The sequence below is a fragment of the Siniperca chuatsi genome, linkage group LG4, assembly GCF_020085105.1.
Source record: "Siniperca chuatsi isolate FFG_IHB_CAS linkage group LG4, ASM2008510v1, whole genome shotgun sequence".
NCBI classification, from domain to species: Eukaryota; Metazoa; Chordata; class Actinopteri; order Centrarchiformes; family Sinipercidae; genus Siniperca; species Siniperca chuatsi.
Genome location: NC_058045.1, coordinates 14,027,675 through 14,050,237, shown reverse-complemented (window position 1 = coordinate 14,050,237; position 22,563 = coordinate 14,027,675). Strand labels below are relative to the sequence as shown.

At 40.0% G+C, this 22,563-nt stretch overlaps 1 protein-coding gene across 7 annotated transcripts in view; it reads left to right on the top strand.

The window, feature by feature from the left end:
- Window positions 1–22,563, top strand: part of grm3 (glutamate receptor, metabotropic 3) — a 37,960-nt gene that overhangs the window by 1,273 nt on the left and 14,124 nt on the right. The window contains exons 2-8 of one of the 7 annotated variants that reach the window (XM_044194746.1): window positions 739–774; window positions 3,985–4,054; window positions 10,686–10,745; window positions 14,372–14,935; window positions 16,240–16,383; window positions 18,906–19,175; window positions 19,666–20,275. In XM_044194746.1, the coding sequence (XP_044050681.1) occupies window positions 14,618–14,935; window positions 16,240–16,383; window positions 18,906–19,175; window positions 19,666–20,275 (1,342 nt within the window). In that variant the 5' untranslated portion in view covers window positions 739–774; window positions 3,985–4,054; window positions 10,686–10,745; window positions 14,372–14,617. Of the gene's footprint in view, window positions 1–738; window positions 775–3,984; window positions 4,055–10,685; window positions 10,746–14,368; window positions 14,936–16,239; window positions 16,384–18,905; window positions 19,176–19,665; window positions 20,276–22,563 lie in introns of all 7 variants that reach the window. The other 6 variants (XM_044194748.1, XM_044194745.1, XM_044194750.1 and 3 more) reach the window with 6 other exon arrangements.

Sequence of the window (22,563 nt, the reverse complement as noted above, 5' to 3'; positions counted from 1 at the left end):
TGAAAACTATTACTAGAATTATATGTTACATAATTTTACAAAATCATGGTGCTATTTTGCTCTGTCTACCATGTCTTACCATGTCTATAACAGTATTGGAATTGCAATATCAACATCAGAAGATAGGCTTACTACAGAAAGAGTAATGAGAAATTTAAATTAACCTTATTCTTTATGTGCTCTATTAGAGAGGAGTGAAAAAACAAACATTTACTTAAAGGAGGGGTGGGCAATGTCTGTGCAACTAGATATCTGAGAGGCTTGGTCCCATAGCAGACATACAAATAACAATAATAATAATAATAATAATAATGCATTTGTTGTGCAGCAGTGAGGAATGTAAGCACTGAATGAAAGTAGAATTTGCACGATTTTTCTTTTCTTTAGGGGCGGGTCAACATGTTGCATGTGCATGTGTATGTGTGTGTGCGTACATGCACTTGTGTGCCTGTGTGTGTAAAATGATAATTACTTTCTTTTTGTGGAATAATATAAAATATTTATGTTTAATATATTTTACAATGTTGAAATATCTGTATATTACGTTGGTTGACTTTTTGGCTTTACTGATACAATGCACCTGTGTTTGTGTGTATATGCAGATTTCACGTGCCCTAGTGTCTGTGTTACTTGTCGCATAATTAAGTGCAATTTCATACATGTGTTCATTCACACGTGTACAATATGTACAGTTCGTACATCAGTGAGTATCTGTGTGTCTGTTTGTGTGCATTGAAGGGTCAAACACGATGTGGGAGGCGGTCGCAAGTGTGGGTAGGTATTTGGTGGCCTTGATAAATCTTAAAAACATGCATGTATATGTGTGTACGTGTGTGTGTGTGTGTGTGTGTGTGTGTGTGTGTGTGTGTGTGTGTGTGTGTGTGTGTGTGCGCATGTGTGTTAGGAGAATGTGCATCTATGTGCGAGTCAGGAGACAATTGTCTGTCAGTGAATGGATTTAGCCTTGAGTTTCAGCATTTTTGAGCTGGTAAATGTGCTTACATGAGCTTGTGTTTGTGTATCCTTGTGTGTGTGTGTGTGTGTGTGTGTGTGTGTGTGTGTGTGTGTGCACAAATGGCCTTCCACACAGCACCACACACTGGTCTGCATGCAGTACAGAACCTCATCGTTGGCAGTGTACTAGCACAGTGCATAGGAAAAGGAAGCCACTGCAACAGTGATGTATTCTAGTTTTATTGGATATGTGAATTTTCAGAGGAGTTATGTGTGGATGTAAGTGTGTGATGTGACAGATTTTGGAAGCGTAAGCAATGCTGATTGTAGAAAATCATGTTTCCTGTGATCGATTTTTATCTGTTTAGCAATGTGTTTGATTAATCAGAGAACTTTAAATGGAAAGTTCCAAACAAAACCTGGCAATCTGTTTCAACATCACCCAGTAAGATAAGTTAAATTATGTCTTATTGACTACACACAGCACTAAATCCTGCGCATAGAGTTAAAGTTAAGGAAGGAAAAAATACAGTCAGTTCTGGTCATTATAAAAAATGTCTATGTGAAGGCCACATATTTCTGTGCAAGGGAGCTCTCTGGACACAGACATTAACATACTATTAACATACTAACATATTTGAGTATCAAATAGTAAAAGTAACTGTAAAAAGTTTGCTATTTTATCATTCGTGGAGCACAGTGGTTGCTATGGTCAGCTAGAATTCATGTCATTTGCAGTCAATTCCAATAGTGACCTGTTTTCACATTTGAAAAAACATATCTGAATATCAGTGGACATTTCTGACACCGCACCTGCAGCATAATCCACTTCTCTGCTCTCCATCCATATGCTGTGTAAGGCACTCTAACATATGTAAACATATCTGCTCACGATGGAAGTGTCTTTAACCATCTATTGGTGAAAAGTGTCTGGAACATACAGTAATTACTGAGCATATAGATAGACAGCAAAAAAAGTGGATTCTGAAGTTCTATTGGTATTTTGTCACCATTGGAATTCGTTTTAAACAACACAAATTGCAGCTGACCACAGCCACCGTGCATGCTCCATTAAGGACATAACCTTTTACAGAAACCTTTCAAGCTTACAGAGGGCTGTTGCTATTTCAAAAAAATCCGGGTGGCGTACTTAATAGCAGATCAGTGGTGTGAGAAGAGCCCTTTTTTGCATTTCTCTGATGTGGCCACTGGTTGTGCTTCAGTTTACACATCTTGATCTGAGGTGTGTTACAACTACTATAGTGTAGAGTGTAGAGTGCAAGTGTGTAGTGTAGATCTGGCAAGAAGGTGGCATGGTCACTAAAGGAGTGAAGTGTAATATCATCTAGATAAAACAATGTAATGAATAAATGGAGATATGTAAGGACCAACTTAATGCCCCATACAAACTATGGCCTGGTTGATGCCAAAGCTGTGTTCTACTACTGATGGGAGAATCATGTGGGAAAATGTGTATATTTTTTACATTCTGAAAGCATATTTTTATCATATGAGGTGTGTTAGAAATATGTTCTACCATTTATATATTTATATATATATTCATTATATTTATGTACTTTCATATACTATGATGTACAGTTTTAGTTTGGCAGTCCTTAATATGCTGTCGGTGTAATCTAAAGTGCATTTATTAAAAGTAGATTTACATGTTACCTGAAAGCATGCTACTTTAGAGTAAACTTGTATAAGTGCTTGAGTTTATGTACTACTTTTTAATAGTTAATTTGTACTCAGTGTATTCTAATTAATTATCAGTACTATAATTTAATTCTGAAAAGTACACTAAGTCTTGTTGTTTTTGAGGATATGCTTTGGTATGGTTTAAAGAGTGTTACTTTTGCAATATTAATTTCACTTAGTGTATTTAATGTAGTACTATACAGTGGCAATTTGTTTTTCTTTTTATTCAGGGAAGTTTCACTACGAGCAATGCTTTTTTTTGCAGGAACGTAATGATCACATTCACACTGTTACACGCATTCATACCTGTAAGCTGCCCAGTAGAACCACAGTCTAATCTGCTGGCCACTGAGCAGCTCCACTGGAGCAATTGGGGTTAAGGGCCTTGCTCAAGGGCACCTCAGTGTGGGTAATGAGGGAGGGACAAGCGCTGCCTTTTCACTTTCAGCACCCAGATTTCTCCTGCCAGCTTGCTTCTATAATCTTTAGGTCACAACTGCCCCATTGAAAAGTATACTGAAACTTATACTTACCTTAAAGCCACTATCTTGGAGAAACTGCATCTTTCAAATTATTCTAGTGGCATGAATTTTTGTTTGTAGAAAAAATGTTGCAGTCTATGTGTTGCCATCTAGCCCAGTCATCACAGTAGTGCCGTGCAGTGCTGTCTGTTTCAAATTACATAGTGGCTTCTATATTTTTGAACGCTGTCTATACAAAAGTATGTGTCTAAATATGCTGGTGAATACATCAGTATTCATAAGCCCTTAGTAAACAATGAGTTTGTGATTAATTAATAATAATTTATCTATTACTATTATTTAATAATTCATTATTTGTAAGATAATGTATCTGTTCAGCATTTTAAATGTTTTGCAAGAACATTTTACAAATATTTACAAATGTTAAGTAAAACAAGGCAAAAATACAAAACCAATTTTGTGTTTACCTTGGACATTGACACTGAATTACCAGTTTTCGTTCTGTGCCCTATTTCACATTAATAATCAATTTTATAAGTTAACTGTGTATTCTAAGAGTGTTTCTATGAATACTGTTGAAGCTCTACAGGTGTTTCCGAGCACAGCATGTAGGAGCTTCCTAATGTTGCTGTCCATGGTGCTGAATTCATTTTAAAGAAACATGACTGATTTAACTCTTTGGAAGCAGTTTTTACATTAAAATACAAATCATAAATTATATTAACATCACATTAAACTCTATTCTTAGAATGGTCACACTGACTATGTTATAAAAAATGGATGATGAATTGTTCTTTTTTCAGTCTATTCTTTCTCTTTCTTTTTCATGTGTTTATCAACACTGAAGAGCAGTGGATGGCAACATAGGATCTAATCTCAGTAGAGTCAAAAGAAGTCTAATACACTAATAAAAAAAGGTAGGTAACAGATCATAATCACACCTCACTATCACTTTCATGCCCTTAGTTAAGTAATCGTAAAGGAACGTTTTTGTCCTTCACACAATTTTAAAAAGTCATGATAAAGATTCCACCATAACGATTTTATCTGTGCCACTCACACCATCAATATGAAATGATTGAGGTTTCACTGTGTTGTGATGTCTTTCCAAAATTTCTTAGCACTATCAACTTCCTGACAAGGTGTCATACAGTAGTACTGTTCATGCATTGGTAGGTCTTTTATGCTCAAACATGTGCCCATTCCTAACTTTTCTACCTTTCACAGCAGTATCAGGGTTTCAGCCAAAAGTTCATAACAACCTGGTTTAAAGGGGCACTCCACCAATTTTGAAAGATGTGGGAATTTGCATGGAGGGTCTAAGACATTGAGTTGAATCATGGAAATTGTATTTTTGAATTTTGACTCTTACATGGCCTCTGCTGCATTGATTTTGACCATTATTACTGTCTTGCAAGTCCTCACTAGACTAATTCACAAATGCATATTAGTCTGGAATCCTTTTCGATTTCCATGGGGCCATTATCAATGGGCACAGACCAAACTGCCTCTGGACACAATTGGATAGACTTACAACCAATCAGAGTAACGAAATGTGTGACGTAGCGCTGAGTGACACATGCAAGTTGGGGCGATGCTTGGTCCGTTTTCAGCCAGGAAAAAAATGGCGACCTGGTCACAAACTTTCTCAAATTACAGCTAAAGTATACTAAAATGTATTTCTGAAAGTATTTGAGGCAGGAAATAGGCAATGCAGTAAAATAATCTTGATTCATATTTTATCAGCATTGACTAGTTTGACAGTTTGATCTGAGTTTCATGAGCCTGGTTCCGCTGGACGGACCTGCAAAGCAGCAAAATGTGTGACGTGTGACTTTTCAAATCTGGACCGGTGATGCTCCTCTGTCAGTCATCGTATCAAACCCACCCCATATTAGATAAACAGTTGTGATTGGCCCGACCAGATCCACTGCGGGTGGAAATCTGTCTGAATGGGAGGGGGGCCAGACGTGTCTGCTAGAGCAAATAAAACATGAGCTCGGCAGATTCGTCTGGTTCCCAGGCTAGTAAAAGGGCTCACTTGACACCATAAGATACAATATTTCACACTGGGTGTTATAGTTACAGTATAGTTTTCCACAACCTAGCATCTCCAGAAAATTATATTCAAATGTTTCCCGGGCATAATTAATTGGATGTAAGACAGTAACAGGGAAATGACATAGAGGGACATATTCTTTGTAACAGTTACCTAAGTTGCTTGCTTGTTTTTGTGGAATTGAAAAAAGAGGGGAAAAGAAGAGTGTTTGCTGTTGTTGTTGTTGTTGCTGTTGCTAACGTGACACATTTGTGTCTAAGTTGAGGAGAAAGCTACATTCCATGAAAGCTTATTTTCAACTCCTGTGGTGTTCTGTAAAATGTCAAACAGAAGAGGATTGAACTAAGACCTGAGGAACATTATCATTACCTGCAATTCCGCAAAATAGTTTGTGGTTACAGTATTTTTAGTAAGGCACTATTATATAATTGTGTAACTATTGATATTGTTACATACAGCTGAAATTGCCAACAGGATCTCTACATTTTCAGTTATAGCAACAGGTATATGTGGTCTGTTGTAGCTGTCCTGAAAAAGATCTCCATGTTAACCAGGGCAGCATGTTTATTTTTCTTTTGTTAATCGCAATTCTGAAATACAACTAATGTTTTAGTTTGAGATTCACTACAAGAGACTAGGTCCTTCATTCTATCCTTGAAGGCTCCCTGAAGTTCTTGGCTTTTCAAGTTTTTTTTATTACTACTGTTGCTCCGCTCCACATGTTTCTTACACTGTTATGCTCTAGTGAGGAAACAGGGAAGTGTCTGGAAATCACTGCTGCTTCCCACAGCTCACCTCTCATCAGCAACAACAGTTACAACACAAACTGAGCTGCACACACACACACTTAACAGCACCCACACACACACACAATGTTAGCACTGTCAACAGACATCCATCCTTCCCTACATGCACAGACATTCACACATACACACACACACATACATACATACATCCAGGGGATGAGGCAGTGAAATGGTAGTAGGATGTACAGCTGTAATGGTGTGTCTCAGTGAGAGATCAGACTCTTAAATAAATGATGAGCTTGAGGAGGAAAGCAGTGTGTGTGTGTGTGTGTGTGTGTGTGTGTGTGTGTGTGTGTGTGAGAGAGAGAGAGAGAGAGAGAGAGAGAGAGAGAGAGAGAGAGAGAGAGCTTACTAGTCAAACAGTGGCTACTATCAATACAAAGTGAAATCCTGAAAGTTACACACCCCGACACACCCAGAAATGATTGTCTGTTAAAATTATAAAGTTTGCCATTCTATATCTGATGACAGCTGTTTTAACTGACTTGGTGAGAAAGGTGAGATATCTAATAATCATAATTTTGGGATGAGCAATCAAAGAATAGAAATTAACAATACAAATCTATGCAAATGAGAGTGCTAGTGGCATATATCCTATTTGATGGTGGTGTTGGTGATGGAGCTTTTTACACTTGTGTGAGTATATGTGTGATATTACACTAAACAAATGGGGGGTTAGGGGGCTCCATTATAGCTCCCATTTGGAATATTTTTCATCCATTACTTCAGGCTCACGGTACATCACTAAAACAGTGAATAGTGCACATACCAAGAGTGTGGACGTCAATATCCTTATCTCAACAATGTCAAAGGTCAGCAATGTTACATATTAAATTGTTTTATCCATTGCAATGTAAATGCTAAATAATTGTCGCATGAATTAATTTGTTTATTTTTGCATCATAACCACTGAAATGGTCCACCACACAAGGGATTACATGACTCACATTAATATCCAATACAAATAAAGCCTTCCGGTTTACGTTCAAAAGAAAAACAAATCATTGCTGCGTACCACATATGTTCTTAATCAAAAGGGGAAAAAACTAAAACGTGTTACTCATAAAAGATAAATATTTACAACAAAAAATGATTTAATTCCCACATATTTCCCAAGTAATCAGACAATGTAAAGCTTTCTTTCACACAGTGTCTTGCAAAAATTGAAATAACCTCTCTCTCAGGTTATGGATACATTCAGTATAATAACTATTGTGGAAATGCACTCCTAATTTGCATCAATCTGACCACACAGCTTTTCCTTGCTCACTGCTGTGTGGGCATCTGCCACACACCTGGGAACTACATGTCAGCTGTGAATGTCACTGAAAAATAATCAATAAATGATAGTGTATGTAGTATTCCACAAAAAATTGTCGTTGCTGTTGCTAATTTCCTGAAAAGTTTGGGTTTCTGCAAAGCATAAATACAGAAACAAACTAAAACTAAAATATGGACTCCTTCCTTTTATTACACACATATATATATATATATATATATATATATATATATATATATATATATATATATATATATATATATATATATATATATATATATATTTGTGTGTGTGTGTGTAGTAAAAGGAATGAGTCCACAGATGGCTGTGCTTGAACTCGTATGTATAAAAACAGTATAGACATCAAAGCTGCATTCAAGTTTAAACTCAACTTAAACATGGAGAAATATCATGATTAATTTTGTTTTTGAGATACACTGACACAAGACAGCAGAAAATGAATGACAACTTAGATACAATTTTCAAGAGAAATTATACACATTTGTCCTTTTTGAAAATGGCAAATAAAACGGTTTTGTCACTTTGACAGATGAAATACTAGGGTCCGTGTTTCAGTACAATAGGTTGGCCTTGTTGCGCTGTGCTGCAGTGGGAACAATTACTCTCCCAATTATGATGACGATAAATCCATGGCTAATGTGTGAGAGCAAATCGAAAAGTTAGTACATCACTTAAATTCTGTTAATTAGTGAGGAATGACTGCAGTAATTGGTTTTTACACATCACCACCTAACCTGAATCAACCAAAACCAATCAACATTACTTCTACCTAAGAGTCATGTGTCTCTGTCCAAACCAATTATATGTATTCTTCTAACCCTCTGAGGTATACTGTGGTCAGTACTCACCATTACTCTCTACCTGTCCATTGTAACGCTCTGTACACCTCATGTATAGACCGCAGTGACGACAGACTGGCAGGGTGTGAACGTGAATTAAGTAGGATGCACCTGCGCCATGAAGAGGTTGACTGATGCTCCATGATGACTCCCAGGGTCATTACATGACAGTTAAGTTGATAGATGCCATCCATAGAGAGGTAATTCTCCTTCTGACAGGCCTGCTGCCCTCCACAGTGATGAAATGCGGATGTGATGAATGCTTTCACACATTACCCAACCCTGGTCTGTTTTTAGGCTGAACAGCCATTTTTAATCACGCCACGTCAGATGAGCTGTGGACCACCAAAACACACTGTGAAGACTATGAAGACAGAGACAACTGACTGAAACTCAATTGGAAGACACAACAGCTACATATAATTATTTTCATGATGCTGTATATTAATCTCTCAATTAAAATGCCAGAGAAACATTTAAAAAATCCATCACAATTTCCCAGAGCCTAAGGTGACATTTTCAAATTGCTTGTTTTTGTGTGACCACAAGTCCAAAATCCAAATACATTCAATTAATAATGATAAAAACAGAAAATCCCCATATTTGAGATGCTGGAACCAGTAGTTGTTTTTGCATTTTTTATTGGTATATAACTTAAAGGAACGATGAAATTGAAATTATATCAAAAGTATTTATTCATTTTCTATCAATTATAGCAGTTAATTAATTGTCCCCATGTTCCAAACCATTTTTGGAGGTCTCACTGTAGTAAATGTTCTGTGTAAAATAGTCCACTATGCTGAGCTCTCCCACTGTAGACTTTGTGTGGTGCTCAAAGGTTAAAAGCTCTTTTAGTGGAGAATCCCTTTGGAGTACCCACTGCACATGAGAGCACAGTTTAGTCTCTGTGTCCCTGAAGCGCAGCACTTCTTGTATGGGTTAAATTGAATTTTCATTATAAATGTACTTCTTTATCTATTACAGCATGTGAATTGCGGGCTACAAAACATGGACCTGCAGTTCTTTTGTTAAGCAAAGATCAATGGTTGTGCGGTTAAATCTTTTTTATTTCAGCTGTCTGTAAGGTCCAGGAAATTCATTTCTATGTTTCTAACATGATGCGGCCTTTAACCTTTGAACCTAATGCAGGTCACAAAATGGACTGATTAATCAATACCGGAAAGGCTGGTTTCTATCTGACTGTGTGAATTATCAATAGTCATCTGAGATCGGAGTACCTGATTATTGATTTTGGTAATTGGTGATAAAGGCGATTTAACCCAAGTTAGCCATTGTCACCCTACACAGATGTACATACATTTTATCCAGATTAAAATCTGTTTTCAGTGAATGGACAGAACCTGCACTGGTGTGTTTTTTAAACCACATGGATTGGTGTGCTTGCTTTAAAAGGATCGAGGGATGTACATTATGTCTCACTGGCTGTTTGGCTGTTGTATTTTGTGATATCTTTCTGTCCTATTTATGGATCATCAGTCTTTCTTGCCTGAAACGCACTTCGTAAATAATTAATGGTCCCAGCCCATTGCACCTGTTAGACTGTCAGAAGTCTGGGACACCATGTCTAAACACACACGCACGTAATTGTTATGTGAGGGTCAAAATAAAAGTAGTATACTTTTCACACATTTTGAAAAGCACTGTCTCCCACAATTCATGCGCCTTCAGTTCATATTCCTTCAGTACTAATGAGCAGCACTGTACTTATTTGGCCTTAATCTCCCAAATAGAGAGGGAGAGACAGAAGGAGAGAGAAATTGAAAGCGGGCGAAACACACAAAGTAACTGGATGAATTAACTGATAAACCTCTGATAGTGTACAGGTCTAATAAGGGGTCTGTTGTTCTGTAATAACAAAGCTTCTGATACCCCACCACCCATCTCGCTTTCTCCAAAAAAAATAAAAAATGAAAGAACTCACATACATGCACATAGTGTCTCCCCATACTGTGAGATTTGTGTCATTGGTGCAGCTGTGGGTTCTGTTAGGTGCACAATAGACAGATAAACAAGCAGACACACACACACGCACACACACACACACAGAGGAAAGAAAACACAGAAAACACACAGAGAGAGGGCTGAGTTGCGGGGCTATACTGTGTACTGCGGCCCATCGACCCTGCATGGCTGATCTCAGCTGGATACGTGTCATCCACAGCAGCCCTGCCTGTTAGGGGGAGAGCGAGGGCTGTGGAGGGTGTAAGGGAGGTGGAAATAAATGGGGAGAGTGGAGAAGAGGAAAGGATGCAGGGGCGATGCTATGGAGGAAACAGGGGATGAAATACGAGACGCAAAAGAGGAGTGTGGTGATGCGAATGCAGCCTACTCACTGACTTTAGATTTGAACAGGGTCAGGGGTGAAATGGGGTTGTCTGTCAGATGTTACTCTGCATCATAGCTCCCAGGGAGAAGGGTCAGTATTCAGCCTCCTCCTTTATCTGATCCTCTCTCATCATCTTCTATTGACAGTCAGGCTGTTGTTTACTCACCTCATATATGTCCCCCATCTCTCTTTAATAGGTGTCTGTGGTGATGTTGCCATGTGCCAGCTGCCATCTGCTCTTATCCTTCTTTATTCAGGTAAGACATGTAATGCCTATAACATTTATATATGCAAATGTGTTCTTCATTACTGAATGTACTGGTAGAATCTGAAAGTGCTCTCTTTAAAGGAATAGTTTGACTTTTTGTGAAATATGCTTATTAGATTTTTTGCTAGAGTTAGAGAAGATAAATATCACTCTCGTATTTGTCCGTTGAGTGTAAGGATGAAGCCAGCAGCTGGTTAGCTTAGCTTAGCATAATGACTGGAAACAGGGGGATATAGCTAGCCTGGCTCTGTCCAAAGTTAACAAAAGCCGCAAACCAGAACTTCTAAAATATATGCAATATATTCATAAGTCAAGTGCACTGTCTTGTGCTTTAGCCTGCTTAGCAGTATTTTCTGTGATAAAGAAAGAAGGGGCAAAAAGGGAAATATTATCTGTTTCACAGTGTGTGCTTTGCTCGCCCAGTTGCTCTTGAGACAGGAAGCTGGGTTTGGGCACTTTCCAAGAGGTTATAATGAAGCAAACATTCAATTTCAGTGTACACCATGAGAGCGGTGTAAAACTGCTGGGAGATATTATTTGGCACATTTCTAGGAAACTGACTTCAAGAGCTGCCAATTACATTAAAGCATACTGTCAAAGTAAGACATTGAATGAAACTTTTTTTCAAGTCTCAGCTCCATAAATATACAATTTTATATGGCACAACACACACATCCACATGTATGCACTTGCATACAAATGCACACACACTCAAAACAAACACACAGCCACATCAGCAGCCTTGTTGCAGTGTTGTCCTCAAAACTGAGCTCATTACAAAGTTCCCCTTTGTGTTAGTTTCAAAGTGGCCTCTAATAATGATGTAAGTTTGTTTAAAGAGTTTATTTCCAGGAACTCCAGCTATTTCAGTGGAATACTGGAAATCATTCAAAGAGGTTCTACTTTTATCCCCAATGCAGAAGCATAAACACAGCTTGGAGAATGGATATAAATCTTTCATACACACCATGATTGTCCTTCCCAAAAATAATAGGCAATAAGTTAAATGATATATCCCTCAAATACATGTCAGGTAGTCTCTCCTTCAACAACTTCTTAAAGTACACTGATCAGGTACAAGAGTGACTTTAAAAGACCTTATCAGGGTACATCATACAAATTTAACTTGCTGTTCAAATGGGGTATAAGCACTCCAATTCATTCTGTAAAAATCATTTATCATATATCTGATTCTGTGTGTCTCCTACGTCTTTCCTGAACACACTGATTCAGATCTCTGTTGGTTGGGAGCGAGAAGGGAGCTAAGACTTAAAAAAAAGTCTGCTTTTAGGTCAACCCCTCAGAGAAGCAGAGGTGTGTGTTTGTGCATGTGTGTGAGTGTGTATGTCTGAGTGTGCGTGTGTGGGTGGGTGTTTGTCTGGATGTGTGTGGTTGTCTGTACGTGTGTGTCATATTACAGAGCAGAGTGGTAAAGGTATGGCAGCCGCCTGCAGAAAAATCTGAGCTGACTGCATCTAAGAGAAGCTTTCATCCTCTTACCTGCCCACCAAAGAGGGGAGACATTCTCTCTCTCTCTCTCTCTCTCTCTCTCTTTCACACACACACACATACACACACACACAAAACAGGGTTTAGGCCAGACATGCCAGCAATCAACAGAAATTTCACTACAAGCTTGCTCCTTGGTCTAGATTGATTTTCATAGTCAAAACATCAACCTCCAGCTTCTGTCTTATCTCTCCTGAGGACTGGAGAGACTGCAAGGGAGACATGAGTGACAGAATTTAAAAGAAGAAAGCTATTTCCTACTAAGGGCTTTTACTGACTTTGCATTAGTTAAATAGTTCAAAAGATATAGACACAGAGAGAAAGAGAGAGAGAGAGACTAGAGTAAGAACAGGTTATTTATTATACCTTACAGCTGAATCTTGGAATCCTTGGACATCTAGTAATGCATTTGCATAAAGTTGTGGAACTTGCAAGAAAAGAAAGGTCAAAATCAATGCAGCAGGGCCTGTAATATGCTGACTTTAATACCCCATTTCCACCTGGTATAAGCATGCAGTATATCTGGATATCTTATCTGAATAAAGAAAAATACATGTTAATGCAAGGTGTATAATGCACACAGAACAAATTGCAATCAGATTGCTAACAGCTCAGACAGACCACATCTGGAGGTGGTATGGCTCGCATTGTAACTTACATTGTATCTTATACACTGTATTTAAAAAAGTCAGAGGTTCACCAAAGTAATTAGAATGTAACGACTATAGGGGCCTTGATTGTCTGTAGCAAATTACAATTACAATCCATTCAATAGATTTAAGTCTGGATGAAAGTGGTGGACCGACAAACTGAAATTGCCATCCCTAGAGCCCTGCCGCTAACATGGCTAAAAAGTCATCCATCAAGTTGAAAGGTCACCTAACTCCACCTATCCCAGCAAATACCTACAAACAACCCCTTCCTCTGCAAGTGAAAAATAAGCAAAGCAGCATTGTTTCCCTTCACGTTGAACACAGCATGGTTTTTGAAAAGTTCACTAGCTCCACCTTTTTCATTTGCATTTTGAAATAGATCATAGTGGAAGAATCAAGGTAGCGAAAAAGTTTATTAATACCAGTTGTAAATGCAAAGGTCAGTGATCCAATGTCATTATCCAGATATCCAGATACAGACTGCATGTTAATACCATGTGTAAATGGGGTCCCTAGTAGAGTTCCAAATACCCTGGATCATACACTTTCCTTAATGACCCTCAATAGCACATTTTGTTATAACTTCCTTACCTGGTAAATTCCCACATCTTCCAAAATCGAAAGAGTGCTTTCTGCTAACAATATGTAGTCTCCAATCCCAAGCTGAAATAACCCTGATGACATCTTTGACAAATCTGTGGAATGCCGCTTTAAAAATAAGATAAAATACTTTATATTGTCTATGAAAATAGTTCAGGCTATATTTGAGTGAAATAGAAGTGGAGAATGTTGGTGAACAAGACAGTCAAGACACAGTGATAGCTTTAATTGAGTTGTAAACTATGATAAGTAGCATCAGTTGTTGGCCTCATTGTTGTCAGATAGCTTCTTTCATGGTAAAATGCATTCAGTCCTCACACTGTAATTATGCAAGGGAGAGGGGGAGCAATGAATCTGATAATACACACACACACACAGACACAACACACACATATATTTAGCCGTATAAACTCATGGACGAGCAGAGAATTGTCGGAACAGAGATCAGATTAGAGAAGCTTTTCTGATCTGTGGCATGAGAAGGCTGGGCTCATGTATCAACCAGCCATCTAAGCTGGCTTATTCTGATACAAGCAGGGTCAAACACACACACACACACACACACAGTTACAAGAAGAAAGTTTACTGGGTGATGTGTCTGTGTGTGTGTGGGGGGGGGCAATCTCCAAACAATTCCATATCCCTTTTAGTCATGGCCTGGCTTTAGCTGTGAAGCAGAAACAACTTTGAGCCCTTGTTAACAGTGTCCCCAAACTCCACTATCTTTATACTTTATAGTAACTCTTAGAAAAGTATTTCATCGTGTAGCTCCTGACAGCTTTGTGATTTGTCCTGTGGTACGTGGATTGACTTGAGCTATATCTCCTCTCCTCTCCTCTTCCTCCCTAAGCAGGACTGATGTCCAGATGGTGTGCCCCTCCATGTGTGGTCCAATTCAGTTCTCCCTGACCATTTCATGGGCCACAAACCGACCCAAGTATCCACGGCCACTGCTTGACTCAACCCCACCGCGCACTGTACGCCTCACCCTTAACCCCTCACCCCTAACCTTCACCCTCAGCCTCCCACCTCCCTCTGTCTCACTCTCTGTCAAGCCTCTCCTCACATTTTGACAATCCTAGCCCTCCCTGAGCCCAACATGGTGGCCCGCATTCCCACTCTAGTCTTGGTCATGATGTGTCGGGGTGTCTTGCTCTCTGTCGGAGACCCTCCTCCATCCCGCCGGGAGATCCGCATCGAGGGAGATCTGGTTCTTGGCGGCCTGTTCCCGGTGCACGAGAAAGGTGCTGGGATGGAGGAGTGTGGGCGTGTGAACGAGGACAGAGGGATCCAGAGGCTGGAGGCCATGCTGTTTGCCATAGACAGAATCAATATGGACAACACTTTGCTGCCTGGGGTCTCCCTCGGGGTCCACATTCTGGACACCTGCTCCAGAGATACCTATGCACTGGAGCAGGTGGGTGGGCATGGTCACTGTACATAAACTCTGCATGTTTCTCAATGTGAGATGGTTCCGGACAGTATTTAAATACACTTTTCTGTCAAAGGAATACTTTTCTCATCTTAAGTTTATGTTGCCTGCCTTCCACATAAAACACTGTTCACATGTGTGTATCACTTTAGCTGTCATTTGCACAAGATGTTAAAATATAATAAAATGCAAATATATGTGCCCAAGATATACTGTATCACTGGTAAATTTTCAAATTACAAGAAACCACTCTGGTAGTTAGTTTTGTGTTCTTTGAACAGTGTTTCTAGCTGTTCTTGCATTTGTTTCACTACTGGTAATAATATAACTATAACTATTATCTGCTGCATTTCTGTCTATGTATATTACAGTGGTGAAAGTAAATCTTCAACAAAAGACTAGAAGTACATCACAGAAATAATAGCTCAGTTAGAGCATTTATTCTCTAAGACGGTCTCCTATTTTTGCATTGTAGAGTGTTCAGTTGTATCTGCATTTACCTGTGAGTGCTGATACAACTTTTAAGATACAGCACAGTTCAGATAGTTTGTTTAATTAGCTGTTTGTTCTCTTGTGCTGCCAGGCGACTTGAACTTTCGCTACATTTTATATTTAAAAAGTTGCTCTGCAAAGTAAGTTGTGGTGTCAGACGTAAAAAGTGCAATGTTTCCATTTTAAATCAAGTGAAACTATAAGGTCTCATTAAAAGGTAATATTCAGGTAAAGTAAATGTACCTCGAAATTCTATTTTATCCACTACAGGTAAAGGATCTTGCCTCAAATGATAACAGCAAGCTATGTGCAATGGGGAAATGAGCCGAATATAAAAAAAGACAGCACATTCCCTCAGGGATTGTTATCTTCAAAAAATTATATTGCATCTTATTGCTGAGCTATTTGAGGATGATGCGTCTAGTGACTCTCTTTGACTGAGTGTATAAACACTGGATTCTTGACGTTTGGTTTCCCTAAATGGGTTACAGGTTCACAGGCTGTTTGTCCACAGAACAGCAATATGTTATAATGTGCCTTGGTCTCAGAGGAGTTAATTTACAGTTTGGACCCTGTACTGAAAGCATTTAAGAGCCCCTAGTGTAAAGCAATGGGTTTTTATAGTCCCTTCAAAAAGATTATTTATTCTTTATTTATGTTGCTTATTATTATTATGAAGAACACAATTCAAAGTGTTTCAAAGGCTGATTAAGAATAAATAGATTATATAGAGCATATGGTACCCAGTATGTTGCACAGCATTTGACATAAAATATCTATGTGGGTGTGTTTCCTAGGCTCTGGAGTTTGTAAGAGCCTCCCTCACCAAGGTGGACGACACAGAGTTCATCTGTCCAGACGGATCTTACGCTCTGCAGGACGACAGCCCGCTCGCAATTGCTGGAGTCATAGGTGGATCCTTCAGCAGTGTCTCCATACAGGTAACACAGAGCATGCAGGTCTAGGAGTATTTATACAAACACATTTTGTCATCATCATCATCTAACTTTAAAATCCTTAGTGGCTTCTTCTCTCATCTTTTGCTCGTCCTTGCACAAGTACCATGACCAAGTGTGCAAAAGCTGACTTCCAGTGACATGGCAGTGCAAGTGTGTCTATGTCTGTGTCACCGCATGTGTGTGTGTGTTTGTGTGTGTACTTTTTTCTTAGAATCAAGTCTTCCAATGGTGTGCTCTTGTGTGTCTCCCTAGCTCTTGTAGCTCTTGTCACAGAGCTGGGTAATTTGCATAGTTTAGCATAAAACCTCCTTCTCCTTTACTCCTCTGTGACTGCACAAAAGCATCCTCCTATCAGTCCTTAAATCCCTAATCTCTGCAACTGTCTCTGTCTTCTCTTTCTCGCCCTCTCTTTTTCTCTCTCTCCCATTTTATGTATTTCTCTTTTTTTGTCCCTTAAATCTTTGAACTCTTCCCTCTCATCACTGCCTACTTCTCTTTTTTCTCTTCTTCTTTATATGCATTCAGAGGCACCCCTTGCGGCTATTTGGGGAGAGCTCAGTGTATGCTGACCTCAGCCCCCTTCTTTTCCTCCTCCTCCTTCCTGGGGCAGCCATTGTTAACGCATCTGCTCTGTCTCTTGTCCTTCAACACACATAATTACCCCTTGTTTTCTTGCAGCTCATTCTTGTTGGCCTTTGTTGCCGTTGCTGTTGTTTTTACCTGTCTTTTTTCGAGGGCAGCACTGTTTACGAGACCCGAACTGTGCTCTGCTTTCTGATCTCTTGCCAGTGAAGCTAATCCAACTACTCCTTCATGCCTCTCTACTTGGCCAGTCTGGCTGTTGCTTCTAAATGAAGTAACAGGGAATTATTTAACGTTTAACCATGCACAGCTAAATGTTTTGAAGGCATTTACATAGGCATTCCTCCCTGCTGTCCGTACACGTGTGTGTATGTGTCTGTGTGTCTGTGTGCATGTGTGACTTGCATTCCAAGCAGAAAACACACAGCAGCCCTCTACTGCACCAATTTTTTTCTCCTTCCTTTTTCTGCTCGTCTCTCATATTCAACCCATTCCTACAGTACATCTCCCTTCCCTCTCTCTCACAGGAAGGGAGCAGAGTAAACTCTCCGTGTCCCTATAGACAGGCCTCTTAGCTAGCTGTAGTCATTGTTCAGTGGCAGGTAATGGAGCAATGCGGTTACATTTTGCAGCGTGACCTTCCCTGACATTTAAGTCAACTGCCATCTTAAAACCATAAAACCTGCCCGAAGTACTACAAGCAGTCATCCGTGTGTGTGTGTGTGTGTGTGTGTGTGTGTGTGTGTGTGTGTCGACATGTCCTTGTGCACATCCATATGTGTATATGAGTGTGTTTTCTAATCTTCTACATTATTAGTCTAATGAGATTCTGACATGTTGTCACAACGGCTCATCAACTGAGCTATGAATGAAATATAGAAAAGCCCTGAGTGATGCATTCTAAAAGGATTAAACTGAGGCAAGAACAGAATGGCTGTGTAGTTTATGTTTATTTGCATGTGTGTGCATGTTTGATTGTATATGTTTACATGTTGTTGTGACCATGAGAATATGTAGCAATTATATTTCCACTGTGTTGGCATCTGTGACTAAAATTGTAATGAAGAGAACATGACCAAAACCCAATCAACAGTAAAAGGGAATATTATATGGACATCAGTAGACCCCAGATGATGTCCATCACTAATGCATGAGTCAGTGATTTATTGAACCTCTGTGTGTGTGTGTTTGTGTGTGCGTGTGTGTTATTTTGTGTGTCTTAATGTGCATATATGCCTACAGTTGCTGCATTGTCTTTTATCTTCAAATAATCACATTATGCATGAAGCAATTCCTATCAGCAGTAACCTTCTTAATATGTTCTATTTTTTCCTTTGGTGAAAAAATACATTTAGGATTATTCCAGTTATTTGTGTGGGTCTTATTTCCAAGTTTTTGTCAATGTGCTAATCATTTTTGACAGTTAGGCATGTCTTTAAATAGTTGTTTTATTGCAGTTAATAATATTGTATTTGATATGTTTTGGCATTACTCACACATGTTATTTTCTGTGTTGGCTGACAGTCTTTAGGCATCTTGACTTGCCAGCTACCAAGAATCATGTTTTAAAAAGACACTTAAGTTTTTTTTCCCCCAGTGAGTGTTGCAAATGGTTAGTTTTGGGTTTGACTTTTTTGGTCATCCTTTGCCCCATTGGACCATATTAGAGACAGAAGCTTGCTACAAACTCAAACACTATCTTATTTACTTTCTAATGTGTGGAATACTAAGTATTGATCAGCAGTGGCAAATGTATCAGAATCAGAATCAGAATCAGAAATACTTGGATAAAAAAAAGTTAGCAATCAATCAATCAATGTTTCAAGTTCCCACTACTTATTAAAGAGTTGTGATAGTTTAATTTAGCAAGAGTATGTTTGGAATTATTTCACCTGATTTATGTCTCATTTTATGCTCCTCAGGTTGCCAATCTTCTCAGGCTCTTCCAGATTCCTCAGATAAGCTATGCTTCAACCAGTGCCAAACTCAGTGATAAGACCCGCTATGATTACTTCGCCCGCACGGTGCCGCCTGACTTCTACCAGGCCAAAGCCATGGCCGAGATCCTCCGGTTCTTCAACTGGACGTATGTGTCCACTGTGGCATCAGAGGGTGATTACGGTGAAACCGGTATAGAGGCCTTCGAACAAGAGGCACGCATGAGGAACATCTGTATCGCCACTTCAGAGAAGGTAAGGCATGGAATACAAACCAAAACAATCTGAGTTTATTTCTGAATATAAGCAACCACTGCTCAAAGCCAGATACCAAAATCCCCAAACTTTAATCAGCAGTGTCACACTGATGTATGGCCTGAAGCTGCACCAGTAACAATGAGCAGGGCACTAAATTTGTGAGCTTATAAAGTTTGTCTCCAATGTCTTATCTTGTCTTACACACAAATGGGGTTTATATTACACTGGTGTTATCAGTTGTGAACCAGAAAATGAAAGCTTATCTCCAATAACTCATTCTGGGTACTTCCACACAGATTTTTCAGCTCATTTGCTACGGAGGTGCATGATGGTGTGAGACGGAAGTATAGAATAAACATTTTTTGCTTGTTTCTTCCTATGAATGATGGTGATAAATAATCACAAATGGGGAACACAAACCTATTTGTGAGTAGAAGGAGTATTTACAGTAAATGTTACATTGCATTCATGTCTTTTTTCTGTCCAGGTGGGGCGTTCTAATGCTAAGAAGTCCTATGAAGCTGTGATCCGTCAGCTCCTCCAGAAGCCAAATGCCCGTGTGGCTGTCCTCTTCCTGCGGAGCGATGATGCCAGAGAGCTGCTGGCAGCTGCTGCCAGGCTTAACACCTCCTTCATCTGGGTGGCCAGTGATGGCTGGGGTGCACAGGAAAGCATTGTCAAGGGAAATGAGATCTCAGCTGAAGGAGCCATCACACTTGAGCTTGCAGCCAATCCCCTACCAGAATTCAATCGCTACTTCCTCAGCCTGAACCCAGTCAAAAACCATCGTAATCCCTGGTACAGGGAATTCTGGGAGCAGCGGTTCCAGTGCTCCTTGGGTGGTGGAGGAGGGGGAGGTGGTGGATTGGGAGAGACGCCTCTCCCACCGTGTGACAAGGACTTGTCAATGGACAAGAATAACTTTGAACCAGAGTCCAAGATCATGTTTGTGGTGAACGCGGTGTACGCCATGGCTTATGCCCTCCATAATATGCAGCGGAGCCTGTGCTTCAACACCACCAAGCTGTGCGACAGCATGAAGGCCTTGGATGGGCGCAGACTCTACAGGGATTACATTCTTAATGTCAGCTTCACAGGTAAGAAAGCTGGAGCATGACGAAGAGAGTGAGGAGTCCTAGATAAGGTGTTCAAGGTGAATGAAGAGTGAAAAGAAGTGAATGTTGGAGAGGAAGTTGGGGAGGAAAGGGGAAAGATAGCAAAGAATAGACAGGAATGTGAGCAACACAGGGATGTTGTCCTTCTCCTCAGCCAAAGCAGCCAAACCACAGAACATAAAAAGTACTGAGACAAATCCGCTTAATTGCTATGTATTGTCAGAGCCAGCCTGCCATTGACACCTATTACCCATGCGTAATTGATACGACACTACAAAGTTGCTTTGAGGAATGAGAGCTGCAGTTAATCCGTCAGCCATATTCTTCTGTCTTGCACTAATGAGATTGTGTGTGTTATAATAGCTCCTATAGCAGGCTGCCTGTCTGTCTGTCAGTCTCTGTAGAGTTAGGAGAGAAGAGACAGAGGATTGGCTTGACTGACAGATGGTGTACAAAGGAAGCGTTATAAATAAACTGCTGTGTCTCGGGGACTGACACAGGTTTAGAGGTGCTTATTCCTCCACCAACCGTGACCAGGAGCAGACATCAAAACAGCCAAACAAACAGCACTAACACGGAAGCTTTGCCACGGGACGCTGGGGAGAGAACAGGAGGGATGGATGGAGAACGAAAGAATGGCATCACATATGGAGGGAGGGGGACGGAAGCTTACAGATAAGACTGACAGGCAGACTAAAATGAGAAAAGAGAGTTTGGGGTAAGGTAAAAGGGAATAAGACAGAAAAAGAGATAGGGAGGGAAGGAACAAGGGAGCAATGAGGCAATGCCGGAGTGGGACAGCGTGTGTCAGCAGAAGAAGAGGATTCTCTTTGAAATTCCCCATCTTCATTTCTGCTACAAATCAAAGGACTTGGAGCATTTCTGCCTAAGATGAGGGAGACAGAAAGAAGGAAAGAGAGAGGAAGAGTGTGAGTAAGATAGAGAGGGAGAGGAAATAGTCAAGGCGATTGCAGTCGCAGCCTCCGGTTGGCACAGATGATAACCACTCCCTTAAAGGATGCATACAGAGAGCGATGGAATAGATATGCAGATGCACACATAGAAAGTTTAAAAATGCTGTGGAGTAAGTTGGAGAGGAGATGAGAGAAGGTGTGAATCCCGCTGTGACTTCCCTACATCTCTATGTCTGATCATCTTTCTCTCTCACATTCTCCTCTCCCGCTCTCCCTCCTTCTTTTCACTACTGATGTATGTCCATGAGGCACATGTCTTTACTCTGCAGCAGGGAAAGAGTAACAGCATGTGCAAGGATCTTGAGTTCTTTACATCTCAGTGTCAGTGACAACGGTGACAGCATGGCAAACAACTGTATCGGTAAAAAATGTAGTCAAAGAATCTGTGTTGATAAGATGTCGAGGGTGTTGAAGGTGGCGGTACAGTTAAATTGGGAACTGTGGCAGTGTTTGTTTTGAGTTGTTGGATAGCCCTGAATGACGCACTCACACTGCTGTACATATACATTTTTTCATCTACAGTATGTAAGGAGGGAGCTGAGGTGAGTTGAGGTTGAATGTGGGGTATAAATACTGCAGCATCACCATCCGCAGTGCTCTCAGTCTGAACTGTAGCAGACGGAAAACCAACACTGTTCTCTCTCCAATCTCCATCGCTTACACACACATGTATGTTCATTATACACCCATTACATTGTGTCAAAGTTTGATCTCACATACATCTTCATGCTTCCCAACACACTGAATTACTATCCCCTGTCCTTAACTTTACATTCATAACACAGCAGACTGTATCTTTAACTGTTTTTGTTGTGTGTTACTGACAGCATATGTGGTACACTAAGGCAGTATGTTGTGTGGTTAGGAGTGTGTTTTCACATGCCGCTCACTTCATCTAGTCTCATTTCTCTAGTTGCTATGGTAATGAAACCGACACTATTGCCAATTGTTGAAGTGATCTGGTAGATCATGGGAACTGCTCCCTACCAACTAGTAATATACACAGGGGCACATTTGTGCATTTTTATGAGGTCTTGCTACATACTTCGAACACAAAACACACGTGCACGTATGCGCAAGAGACACATACACAAACACGTGCAAAACAGTCAGCTTTTTTACAAAGAGGGAGCTTGAAATGCTTGTTTTTTTACAGCATGAAATTGCAGACACCCCCAACCCACACACTTCTCAAAGCCATCATTCAACTCCCACCCACCCACCTCCCCGATCTGCAGCAAACATATCAGTATATACACACATGCTTCTGTCTTCTGTTCAAATAGTGGTGATAGA